This window comes from Trichechus manatus, unplaced genomic scaffold, assembly GCF_000243295.1.
Source record: "Trichechus manatus latirostris isolate Lorelei unplaced genomic scaffold, TriManLat1.0 scaffold00139, whole genome shotgun sequence".
Classification (NCBI taxonomy): Eukaryota; Metazoa; Chordata; class Mammalia; order Sirenia; family Trichechidae; genus Trichechus; species Trichechus manatus.
The window spans coordinates 4622161-4636008 of record NW_004444075.1 but is presented as its reverse complement, the minus strand read 5'-3'; the positions used below and the strand labels follow the sequence as shown (position 1 = coordinate 4636008).

At 42.5% G+C, this 13848-nt stretch overlaps 1 protein-coding gene across 1 annotated transcript in view; it reads left to right on the top strand.

The window, feature by feature from the left end:
* The first annotated feature begins 7147 nt into the window (after nt 1-7147).
* The window catches only part of NOCT (nocturnin), a 39029-nt gene continuing 32328 nt past the window's right edge, over nt 7148-13848 (top strand). Inside the window, exon 1 of the mRNA XM_004385490.3 lies at nt 7148-7522. Coding sequence (XP_004385547.1) covers nt 7333-7522 — 190 coding nt within the window. The 5' untranslated portion in view covers nt 7148-7332. The remainder of the gene's footprint in view (nt 7523-13848) is intronic.

Here is a 13848-nt window from a genome sequence, read left to right as displayed (position 1 = left end):
TGTGTGTGTGTGTGTCCTCCAAGAAGTAGTAAACACCAAGAAGTACTCAGCTGTGAAAACAGAAACCATCTACCCCAGGTTTACTGTCTCCATTAACATGACTTTACAATTCCATTATTTTCATTAACATAACTGGACTATTCCTGGAAATTCATAACCAAGCAAATACTTTGTTGTTCATTACAAGAACTCTGAAAGACTCATCAACTCTTTAATAGAAAGTATCAACAGTTTACCTGTCAAGACTCTTTGGACCTCTGGCCTAACAATCTTCACCTTGCTGTTCCCATCATTTCCGAATTACTATATCATGATCCTTCCTCAGTCTCCTCACTGAAGCCTGCCTTAAACCAAACTACAAAATCTCAATAAAATCAACCCTCTGAAACACTCCTCCTCAACCTCCTATGGCACTCTCTTTCTCTGCTGAGTTTGCTAATTCACTGTAACAGCTCACAGAGCTCACAGACTGTACTTAGAGTTGTGTGGGTTATTAGGGCAAAAGGATACAACTCAGGATCAAAGTCAAGAAGAGGTACATGGGCAAGGTCTGGAAAAGTCTCCAAAGCAGAGAGCATGTTCCTCATTCATCAACCAGGGCGCCCTCGGCCAGGACAGCTCTCAGAGCAGAAAAGCTCCCTGAGACCTGTTCTAGGGTAAAAACATCACAAAGTTTAGTAAAGCAAAAAGAAAGTTTTATTCGGCATATATTCAAAGAGGTAAAGGTTGGAAGTGGGCAGGCATACTGCCAGAGCTAATGTCTTCCCGAATCCAAGGAATATTACAGAACAGACAAGAGTGGGAAAATGGACAAGCATGCTGCTAGAGCCAAGGAACAGAATCATCAGTATATATTAACATTACAAAATGGGCAAAAGCAGTGAAAGCTTCACCTTTTCAGCGATTGGCTAAAAACTGCTAGATCAACTGTGATCCTACATTTTGAATTGTCTTTCTTAACAGTCATTGGTACAGGTTTCAGTAACGAGAGTCAGGAGGGTCTTCATTGGTCCAACAAATTTCTACTCACTAAATGCTAATAGGAAAAGATAAGAGTGGAAAGTCTTTTGTGTTCTGTTTGATTGGCTTTATGTGAAAGTTTCCCTAAAAGATATTTTCAAGATTACCTTAGCTATTGTCTTTATACCTCAGGACCCAGTTGATGTGTCCTTGTGAGTCCTTGTGAGCCCAGCTCCAGCTGGGTCACATTCTCTATGCTCAAGGACAGGTGATTTAGGAAATAATATTGGAGTTATTATTCCCTGTCTTTGAGCATAGAGAATGTGACCCAGCTAGAGCTGGGCTCACAAGGACTCACAAGGACACATCAACTGGGTCCTGAGGTATAAAGACAATAGCTAAGGTAATCTTGAAAATATCTTTTAGGGAAACTTTCACATAAAGCCAATCAAACAGAACACAAAAGACTTTCCACTCTTATCTTTTCCTATTAGCATTTAGTGAGTAGAAATTTGTTGGACCAATGAAGACCCTCCTGACTCTCGTTACTGAAACCTGTACCAATGATTGTTAAGAAAGACGATTCAAAATGTAGGATCACAGTTTCCAGCCAATCTGAAAAGGTTAAGCTTTCAATGGTTTTGCCCATTTATAATGTTAATATATACTGATGGCTCTGTAACTGTTCTTTGGACTTGGGCAGACATGGCTGTGGCAGCATGCTTGTCCGTTTTCCCACTTTTGTCTGTTCTGTGATATTTCCTTGGACTTGGGCAGACATGGCTCTGGCAGCATGGTTGTCCGCTTCCCACTTTTGCCCTTTTGAATATATGCCAAATATTTTGCTTTACTAAACTTTATGATGTTTTTCCCCTACAACACATGGAATAATGACTCTAATATTATTTCCTAAAGTTTCCAAGGCTTTTATCAGTCAGTCCATATGCTCCTTGTTGATTACGGAGTGGCCTCCCTAGATAGGCCAAAAAACCCCCACAAAACACCAAACCCATTGCCATCGAGTTGATTCTCACTCATAGTGACTCATAGTAGAACTGCCCCATACGGTTTCCAAGGAGTGGCTGGTGGATTTGAACTGCCAGCCTTTCAGCTAGAAGCCGTAGCTGTTAACCACTGCACCACCAGGACTCCTAGGTAAACCTGTGCCCAACAAATCCTCAAGGGTTAAAGGCCAAACAAGGGAATTCATTGCATCACAGGAACATTTATAACTGTGTCAAAGATTCCAGAGCAAACTGGAATCTCTTTTAAAATTAAAGCAAAGAGTTTTATTGGAGGAACAGAGCAACCCAGATCAGGCAGCACTTCATGAGGATTCATAAAAGTACTCCTGGGAAAGGAAATTTTCACAGAAGTATAGAAAATTCAGGAACTTACAAGGAGAAATTTCTGATTGGTTGACATTTAAAAAATCATGCTTTAGCAGACACAAGACAATTAGGAGATCCCTTAAGCATTGTTTTGTTAATCATAAAGTTGGAGTCAATTACCATCTTGCTAATCTATGGATACTTTGGAGGACAGCCTGAGTAAGAGGAAGGGAGGGGAGGCGAGGTATTCTGTCTGGCTGGCTGACTTTTGAGAATCAGCTCAGACTGAGCAGTAAATAGCAAAAATGGAATTTGGCCTACATCTTGGGCAGAAGCCTCTCCTTATGCAAACCACCTAGATTTTGGGGGCTCCTTTGCAACTGTTACACTCTACTAGAAATTTTCTGTTCCTTTACTTCCAAGTTCCTGGTTCTCCCTCCCTGACCAAGTCTCAAGTTTCTTTCACTTATGACAACTCCTTAAAAGTAGGTATTTCATAGGGCTGCCATTCTTAACAGTTTTCCTATCTCACTCAAAACACTTTTGTGGGTGACCTCATTATCTATGGCTTCAACTACAGAACTCCCAAGTGTTTGGCCCTGACCCTGCTATGAACTTCAAGTCCCTAGTTTCAATTGCCTACAAAGTGTCTCCACCTGGATTTTCCAAGTGCGTATCACACTCATATGTTCAAAACAGAATTCATTATCTTCCCGAGAGTGGCATCTTCACCTGTTTTCCCTATTTGGTACCGTTATCCGCCAGTCACCCAAGCCATCCTTAGACTCTATCCTCTCCTCTCTTGCCCTCTGTCTTAGTTACCTAATGCTGCCATAATAAAAGATGACACAAGTGGGGGATCTTAAAGAACAGAAATTTGTTTTCTCAGTTTAGGAGGCTAGAAGTTTGAATTCAGGGTGTGGCTCTAGAGGAGGTCTTTCTTTGTCTATTCCATTCTAGTAGCTGCCAGCAATCCTTGGCATCCTTGTGTTTGTAAATGCATCTGCTGTGTACCTGTCTGTCTTTATATGGCATCTTCCCCCTGTGTGTGTCTCTGTATCTATTCTGCTCTTTTTATAACTTAGAAGTGATTAGGTTTAGGGCCCACCCTACTTTGGTATGACCTCATTAACGTAGCAAAAGAAAACTTATATTTCCAAACAGGGTTATATTTACAGTTCAAAGTATTAAGATTTCAACACATATTTTGGGGAGACACAATTCAGTTCATAATACTCCCTACTTTCAATCTGTCTCTCAACTCTGTAGTCTCCTTCATAGTTCTTAGTATCTGTCTCCTTTCCACTGGTTAATAAACTGCATTCAATTTATTTGTTTGGGAGCTGGCATTGAGGGAAGATGAGTGTGTGCATCAGAATCACCTTGCATAGTATTCTTTTTAAATAAGTATACATGCCCTGTCCCTACTCTGGAGATTCTGATCTAGTAAGTACTCTTCCTCACCTACACTGCTCTCAATTCTGTGCCCAGTCTCCAATCAATCTTCCACACTGCTGACAGAATGATCATTCAAAAAAATGGAAGCCTAATAGAACAACCTATCTGCTTAGTCTTCAGAATCTTCAGGATAAAGTCCAAACTCCTTTTAAAACCCTTCAGATTTGGTCCTTGCCCACAGTTTCCACCTTATCTCCTGCCACTCCCTTACAGGCACCCTGAACTTAATGCCTTATCAAAGTATGTTACTTGATGTTCCTGGAACATGCATCCTTTCCTCAATGTCATGGATTAAATTACGTCCCCCCAAAAATGTGTGTTATCAATTGGCTGGGCCATGATTCCCAGTATTGTGTGGTTGTCCCCTGTTTTGTGATTATAATTTTATGGTAAAGAGGATTAGGGTGGGATTGTAACACCCCTACTTAGGTCACATCCCTGATCTAACGTAAAGGGAGTTTCCCTGGGGTGTGGTCTGTACCACCTTTTATCTTACAAGAGATAAAAAGAAAGAGAAGCAAGCAGAGAGTGGGGGACTTCATACCACCAAGAAAGTAGCACCAGGAGCAGAGTGCGTCCTTTGGACCCGGGGTCCCCGCACAGAGAAGCCCCTAGTCCGGGGCAAGACTGATGAGAAGGCTGACAGAGAGAGAAAGCCTTCCCCTGGAGCTGATTCCCTGAATTTGGACTTTTAGCCTACTTTGCTTAAAGAAATAAATTTTTCTTTGTTAACGCATCCACTTGTGGTATTTCTTGTTAGCAGCACTAGATGACTAAGACAGTCACTTCGCTCTTCTTTTCTCTGTGAATGCCCCCTCTGATCCCCTTCTGCTTGGATCTTGTTCAAAAACCTCTCATGACTTCTTCAGGAAATTAGGTATTTCCTCTTCTGTGTTTCCACAATACCTTGTTTATTATCATGATTCTGTATTTACTATCAGATAATTATAAGAATTTGTGTTTATCCAACGTCTCACCCACTAAACTGTGAACAGAGTTTGTTCAGATTATCTTTGTACGTCCTACCATAGAGACTGGCACAGTATATGTACTCAATAAATGTCTACCAAATGATTTTCTGAAGTGAGTAAGTTTTAATTTATATTTTTCTGATGGCTTAAAGTATACAGTGTGTTATGGATTGAATTGTTTCCCCTAAAAATGTGTATCGACTTGGCTAGGCCATGATCCCCAGTGTTGTGTGATTGTCCACCATTTTTCATCTGATGTGATTATCCTACGTGTTGTAAATTCTAACCTCTATGATGTTAATGAGGCAGGACTAGAGGCAGTTATATTAATGAAGCAGGACTCAGTCTACAGGATTAGGTTGTATTTTGAGTCAATCTCTTTTGAGATAAAAAAGAGAGAACTGAGCAGAGAGGAGAGGGGACTCATACCGCCAAGAACGAAGTGTGGGAGTGGAGCATGTCCTTTGGACCTGGGGTCCCTGTGCTGAGAAGCTCCTAGACCAGGGGAAGAACTGACAGAGAAAGAAAGCCTTCCCTTGGAGCTGGCATCCTGAATTCGGACCTCTAGCCTCCTAGGCTTTGAGACAATAAATTTCTTTTTGTTAAAGCCATCCACTTGTAGTGTTTACGTTATAGCAACACTAGAAAACTAAGACAGAGTGTTTAATACATAACAAAAATAACACTACTGACCTATTTCCAGGATACCATGGTCTCTGAATTCCTTTAATAATGACAGTTTTTATTTGAACAGTACTTTCACTTTTTCAAAGAACTTTTCCCCCATCATTTTATTATGAACATTTCCAAGAAAAAAAAATTGTAAGTGAACATCCATATACCCACCACCTAGCTTCTACACCCAACATTTTGCCATATTTGCAAAGCACTTTTTATGGACTAATTTTATTATCACCTTTTATTTCACCTCATGACTAAGGTATGATTCTATCCGTTTCATAGATAAGGAAACTGAAATTAAGAGGGTTTAATGACTTGCCAGTGAGGTGTTTCACAGGAGTTGAGATCAACCGTGCCAGCTGATTCATCCACACCCTCTGGGTATTAGATATATAACCCAGGTCTGAAAAACATTTTGAATATCCTTGTTAATGAAAAGCTTCCAATTTCACAAGACAGAGAATCAACAACATCATGGGAAAACCAACAGAAAACATTACTAAGTCAAAGAGCTATTCATTCTGTGAATTCAATCACTCTGTGGATTCATTCACTCTGTAACTAACTCACACGTCATTCAGAGAGGAATTCCGTCTTAGGTTTTCCCTCCCCCTCACCCCACTTCCATTCCCAGTTAGTCATCATTTCCTGCCCCATCTATCTGAGCTAGCTCTTCTAGTCATTTTTTTTCCCGGTAGCATCAACCTGATGCAGGTCCAGAATCTCTTTCCTCTCACCTGGCCTCCTGTCTCCTTCTACCTTGTCATGTGCCAGAGGAACATGACATCCAATTAAAGCACAGTCCTCACCATATCCCTTCCCGTCTCACAAAACATTAACAGCCCACTAGTGCCTACCACATTAAGTCTGATATAATCTCTACCTTCCACAGTATAACCTATCCAAGTATCTCTCACTCCTTGGCTTTCATTCTACATAACAAACAGGAGTTGTTTTCACAAACACATCAAGTGGTTTTCTGCTTATTTGCTTTTTCTCATGTATAAATCACCCCCCCACCGCCATTCCACATGTGTGAGTTCTAGACCTCAGTCAACATCCTGATCACCGCCCAACTTCGCCCAGAAAACGTTTCTCCATCCTCTCCACCCCTTCACCCCTGGCATGTTGTAACCTTCGATGGCACCTTGTTACACAGATCTTAATCTGCCTTGTAGAGCTTTATGGTTTGATTTGTCTTGCCACTTCTGCCCCCTTAGCCTGAGTATAACATCCTTGAGGAGAGGGACGTGGTCTTAGTCACCGTTGCCCTCGCACACAGTTGGTGCTTTAAGGTATTTAATTTCGTTTAACACAATCATACCCTGCCAGAATGGTCGGGGGCGGACGCCCTTTGCTGTAATCACACATACACGCGCACGCACACACTCGCAGTATCCCACTCGGACACATACTTGTCCCTTGGGCCACAGCGGTGGAGCAGTCTCGGGACTTCCATTCTGTGGGCGCTTCCATTTCAGCCAGCGGAAGGGGAGGCTTATTTCTTTAAAATCACTCCGACAAATATTTGTTACTTTAAACGTCATACAGACGCCACCTTATATAATAGCTTAAGACTCCCTTCCTCTGAAAACAGTATTATTCCACGTCTAGAACCTCAGTCTGATGGCTCCGGGGTCCCGTCCCATGATTCTCCCCCCCACCGCCCTTCCCTCTTGGTAGCGGCCGCTTTGTCAGCGCCCGGCGCTGGCTGGTTACCCTCGGCTCTCGCTAGCCGCCGGCAGATGGTATCGCTGCCGCTGCTCCTGCGTCTTCCTCTCGGGACTTTTTCCAGGGCCTGGGCTGGGTGAGAGGGGACCTGGGAGCATCCACCCGGACGGCCCGAGGGTCAGCTCGGCCTGCCGGCCTCGGCCGGGCTCCGCTCCTCCGGCGCGCTAGGGGCCGCGGCTTTGGTGGCGGCGTTACCCGGCATGTATCAGAGCCCGCGGCGGCTCTGTTCGGCTTTGCTGCAGAGGGACGCGTCCGGCCTGCGCCGCCTGCCAGCCCTCGGGCTGCGCCGCCAGTCGTCCCCACCAGCGGCGGTCCCCCGGCCCGCATCACCCAGGCTCCTGGCGGCGGCCTCAGCGGCCTCCGGCGCCGCGAGGTCGTGTTCCCGAACAGGTAAGTGCGCGGCGGTTCCCCGCGGAGAACGCCGTGGCAGCAAACGCGCGGCCGCCACCGGGAGACCGCGCGGAATGAATGAGAAGCCCGGGGCTGGGGCTGGGGCTGGGGCCGGGGGTGGGGGGGTGGCAGGTCGGAAAGCAAGTCCTCCTCTACCGGAGCAGTCGTCACTTCTCCCTTTTTCCTTTCCTCTTGCCCTGCCTTGCCTGGGGCTTGCGCCGCTATGGTAAGAACTGGAACACTGTGTTTAGGTTCCCATTTGATCCTTGGATGGAGTGCTTTCAGTAGTTCTCGCTCTTAACCTATGTTAAATGTCCCTTTTCCAAGGCCGCAAATTATTTGTGTTGGCTATACTTTTTATTATGCTATTTGTGGAGATTTTTATGCAGAAAATGACACTTAGTTGATCATGTGGCTTGCATGGCCTAGACGGTCTTTCTGTCTCTCTCTTTTAAGTCGTGTTAAGAATGTATTTTGACGCATTGATTCGTTTTCCGTTTATTTGGAGCCTTTCACTCTTAATACTTCTGTCATTCTTTGTCCTGTGTACCTGGGTTAAGATTTTGCAAAGGTGGTGCCTTCTGTTTGCCACGACCCAGTTTTGTACATCATTTAAAACCCTGAACTTTGCCTCTTTTGCTACCCTAGTTTCTACCTGAGGACAGATTAAAAGAAATTAATCATGCTTTTAAAATGAGAAACGAAGTTTAGCTTTCAAAGCTGACAATTCTCACACTAAAAAGGTGTATTTTGCTTGCGCTCAGATTGTTATTGCTGTTTAAGACATCTGTATAGACGTTCTAGAGTATAACTACATTTTGCACAGGAGGTTTTTAATTCATTTATGAACGACAAATTGAGCAGTGGGAAGAATATATAAAGATTCATTGTGGCTTGCTTTAATTGACAAAAGTGATAATCCAAAATGTGATTGATGCCAAGACGAAATCCTATTCAGATTATTGGTAGAGGTTTAGGCTAGGATATACTTTAAAAATTAGGCTGTTAAACTGGTTATTGGAGACTCTGAACTCCATATTGTTCTTTTAGAAAGAGTGCACTTGACAGTCATAGATTTTTTTTCTCGTCAGTTCTATAGGAATTTGGCATATTTGTGAAATAACTGTTAGAATGGGTACCACCTCATAACTGTTAGTGTGGTTTTTTTTGGCTGGAAATTTTCAAGTGAAACATTATTTTTAAAGTGAGAGAAGGGTAAAACCAGTTGGTATCTTCTCCTGTATTAGCTCACATCATAAATCCCTTCAAAGTCCCTCAAAGGCAGGGTTAATCAGTTGGTAAGTCTTGGGAATACAATAGTTTAGCCCATATAATACAGATGTAGATAGCTGTGCTGTTAGCTGGGGAGTAAAGGCTCAAGTTAGAACATCTGGAATGTTAAGCTTTTGACATAGGGGAATTTCTGGTAAAGTTTTTAAAAAATTCTCTGAAACCCTCTAAACCAAAAAACCCCAAACCCATTGCCGTCGAGTCAATTCCGACCCATAGGACAGAATAGAAACCCTCTAGTTTTACAGATGAAGAAAGTGAAGGATTTTATGGTGCTTAAACTACTGTAGACAATTACAACAAAGTCTGGGCAGTTTTCCTGTTTCCTGTACTTTTAGCCTCAGCAACTGTTGGAAGAAACATATGTGAATGCATTCATTTCATTGCTTGATCGCTCATTCATTCAGTGGGGTTGGATGAAGCGTCTCACACACTGTAGGTGCTTTACTATAGGAAGTAAATGGATGGGAGCTTTAGTCTGCCATTAAGGATTTTACTGCCCAGTAAGAGAGATGAGATTTGCACAAAGAAATGACTCTGATGAAATGAAAAACCTTTTATTCTTTTGTAGCTAAAGGTTTGCAAATGGCACTGAATGCAGGAGAGCAGAAAGTCCCTTTCAGTGGTGTTAATCCTTTTAGGATTCAAGAAGTGGTTGGCATTTGAGCTGGGCCTTGAAGCATGGTTAGGGTTGAAAGATTAATACAGAGCATTTTGTTTGGGAAAAGCACAAGTGGAAGGGGGAAGGCACAAGGCATGGCTGAAGAAGGGTGAGAGGAGAGACAGGACCAGCATTAGGTGCTTTTTAAAAATGCAAGTTCTTGGGTCCTACCTTACCGTTGCCGGCGAGTGGATTCCGACTCATAGCAACCCTACAGAACAGGATGGAACTAACCCCATAGGGTTTCCAAGGAGCCGCTTGCGTATTCAAACTGCCAATCTTTGGGTAGCAGCCATATCTCTTAACTACTGTGCCAGCAGGGCTCCAGGGTCCTACCATAGACCTTACTGAATCTGAATCCTAATAGTGGCCCCCAGATTCCACATTACTAAGCAAAATGAAAACAAAAGTCTCCAGATTATCCTATGCCACAGAGTTTGGACATCTGGCACCCACATGTTAGAGAGGCCTTGAAGGAACTAAAAGCCACTCTCCCCTCCAGAGAGAGTCTTTTTTGGCCCCTTTGATAATCACTTAACAGTTCCTAACTTGTGTCTCCTTGGCAACAGAGGTTACTGGGAAGATGAGTACAGTCCCTTTGGAGTCATCAAATCGTAGGTTGTTAGAATTTGAGGGGGACCTTGGAGATGATCTCATGTAGTGTTTTGCTACCTTTTCTCAAGCAAGGACAGCAGCTCCCATGAAGAGGCAGCATTTGCCACAGTACTGGATGAAATGGGAGTCATCTGGGATTATAAATGCTGTGTCCTCCAGATCCCTCCTCAGATAATGAAGAGTTGGCTGAATTACTATTGGAACACGTTGTTTTTTTTTTCTTGGTACAAGTTTAAAGGCAAATACCAGCTCATTTGAGGAGACAGCTTTATTTAGTATGTCTCTTAACTGTGTAAGCTGCTTATGAGAGAGAAGAAATGGGAAAGCTTGTAATTATCAGGTTTCTACAAAATAAATTGCTTTGCTAGTGAGACAACTAAGATGTCATTTGCCTGTAGCATTCAGTGGTAAGTACAGTGAACTCTTGGGAGCTTTTGAGTTAATAACCATGTCTTCAGAACCACATTCGACACACTTATTTAGGAACATTTGCAAACCATTTAACCTTGCTTGATGTCTCTTAGCAACACTGAACTTTACCTAGAAAGCATAAATAAGGTAAATTGATATCTAATGATCCACAAGCTTTATTGAACCCTTGAAAGGTCAAATAATTGTGTCACATGACCAGAATTGTGGCAGGAATTCAGGAAAAAAGGGAAATCACTGTGACTGGATTTGTTTGGAAAAGACTTTGCTTTGAATAGGTGAAAGGAAGGTACTTTGATGAAAGGGAAAATGGTGGGCGGGGCAGGAAGAGAAGACCACACCATGCCTGGAAGATAATATCTTTGGATCACCTTTGGAAAAGGGCTGTATGGCTCTTTAGAGCTTCTGGTGCTTCCCAGAATCTTGTGGGACTCTTGTTAAAATGCAGATTTTGAGTCTTTTAGATCTACTTGAATCAGTTTCCTGAGGCAAGCCTGGCTAATTGTATGATTAAAAAGTGCCCCAGGTGATTCTTTCTGGAAAGCATTTTACAAGCCCCATTCCTCCTTTCCAAAAGTACTTATCCATGGAAAATTTGAGAAATCCTGGAGAGGACTCTGGAAGAGTGTTAAGATCTTTGGGCTTGGGGCCTTAGGCGATTCTGGACACCCTTGAGCTAGACCATTTACCTGAGCAAAAGCAGGCCTTAAGAGTGGAAAGAAATTGGAGTTAAGTATTCATGACATTATTATGCCTCTGGGTAGTGCAAACAGTTAAGTGTTGGGCTCAAACCCACCCAGAGGTGCCTCAGAAGAAAGGCCTGGTGATCTCCTTCTGGAACGTCACAGCCATGAAAATCTATGGAGCCCAGTTCTACTCTGAAACATATAGGACCACCATATATATGTGCATATATGTATATATATATAATACATAGGTTTCTTTGATGTTTTTTAAAAGAGAAGTGAGACAATTATTCTGATTTCTTGGAAGGAGATGGAAGAAAGGAGCCTCACAGCATCTGCATTTGCTGTTAGGAGTCACTCATGACTAATCAGAATTTATAGGGCCTTGATGGCCACTTAAAATGGTTATGATCGTTGAATAAATACTTAGAAATTTGAAGGACAATGTGCATGGGTTTTTGGCCTCATAGTAGGCCCACTTGAACTTTCGTGGACAGCACCTAAGATATTTTGGATTTGTCGTCATTCTTAAAATGGGAGAAAATCAGCCTTTCCACAGGAAGGTGTTAAACAGTGAAAAGCCTCAGTTGTCGTCTTGTCTCTCCCTGGTCTCAAAGAAACATTTGAAACATCCGTTTACCATGAATTTAGTGTCAGGGATGTGGGCAGAGTGCCCAGGAGAAAGAGGGTGAAAGAAAGTTATTACCATCAGTTCTGAATGTTTCTATAAGGTATTTTTTTCTCCTTCCGGCATCAAAAAAACACCTGGCCCCACTCATATCTTCTGAATTAAAATATTTGCGAGTGAGGTCTGGGCATCTAGTGATTCTGACGTACAGCCAGGGTGGACACCAGTTACTGACAACACAAGTGGGCAGCCAGTGGGGAAACTTGTGCCTCCAAACATTAGAGACTGCTGTTGGATTTTGGGAACCTTGGTGGCTCAGTGGTTAAGATATCCGCTGCTAAACAAAAAGTTGGCAGTTTGAATCTACCAGCGCTCCTTGGAAACCCTATGGGACAGTTCTACTCTGTCCCATAGGGTTGCTATGAGTTGGAATCGACTCTACAGCAATGGGTTTGGGTTTAGGATTGGATTATGGGGAGCCCTGGTTGTGCAGTGGTTGAAGTGCTCAGCTGCTAACCAAAAGTTCGGCAGTTTAAACCCACCAACAGCTCTGTAAGAGAGAGATGTGGCAGTTTGCTTCTGTAAAGATAACAGCATTGGAAACCCTATTGGGCAATTCTCCGTCCTATAGGGTCACGATTAGTCAGAATTGACTCCACAGCAGTGAGGTTTTTTTTTTTTTTTCAATGGATTTTGGAAGGTTGCTGGGTGGCGCAAACGGTTTGTGCTTCGCTGTTAACCCATCCAGCAGCACCACGGAAGAAAGGCCTGGCCATCTGCTTCCATAAAGATTATAGCCAAGAAAACCCTATGGAGCAGTTCTACTCTGCAACACGTGGGGTCACCGTGAGTCAGAATCAGCTCAACAGCAACAGATATTGGATTATAGGAGACTGTGCAGAGAGAAAAATATTAAAACCACTTTTATTCCACCTTCAGAATTGAAGTAGTATGAGAAGTTCACCAAAATAAGCACTTAAAAATCACCATGCAACCAAAATTTCACTGAGAGTTGTTGCATTAGGATGTCTGGGCAGTCCCTTAGTCTTGGTACGTTCTCTCCTGCTGTCTTCCTTTCCTGTCCTTTTCTATCCCCGACTCTGAGTTTCCAGTACTTGGTCAGGTTCATTTGCCAGTCTGCAAATACGCTCTCTCAACATCTTGTCCAATACAAAACCCAGAAAAACCAAACGCATTGCCATCAAGTCGGTTCTGACTCACAAGGTACAGAAGATTGCTTTGCAGATTCTAGTAACACCTTGAAGATAATACTTTTCTATTTCCTTTCTGTGTTTTGCTTTCATGGATGTTAACTCATTGGGAGCCTGCTGAAGGAAGACGCTTGTCTTTCAAATCTTGTAGGTCAAATAGGTTTGCTGAGACGTGTTTCTAGAATTTCTCTTTCAGGTGGTTCATTCTTCTGAATTTTATTTGAAAATAATTTCATGACTTGATGCTTTTAAACTACAGAAGTAACACATACCCATAATAAAAAATTTTTTCCTCAGAATTTTAAATATCTTTGTGTGTACTAATTATCTCTAGAAACTTAGAGGGTTTTCTTATCCTTGGTGTTCAAAAGTTTCATCAGGATAAATGCCTCAGCATGCCGTGATCTCTTTCCACCTAAAGATATACCATTCTTTAGCACAGGAATTTTTTCTGTCATTTCTTGGGTTATTTTATTTTATTCTCATGTTCTTGAATTCCTGTTAGACAGATGGTTGCCCATATGGATTTATCCCGCATGTCTCTTCTCTCATTTTTTAATACCTTTATCTCTGCTGTAGTTTGTGAGATTTCCTGAACATTTCTATTTTGCAATCATTTTAAATTTGTAACCATTTTCTAGTTCTCTAATTGTTCCATTTCTTACAGAAGCCTATTCTTGTTTTGTGTCTACAATATTCTCTTGTATCCTGAAATATGTATAGAGATGTATGCCTGTTTCTCCCTCAGGCCTCTCTCTGAAAGAGGAGAGCAGTTTCCATGGGAAGATTGTGTGGAGAGTGGACAG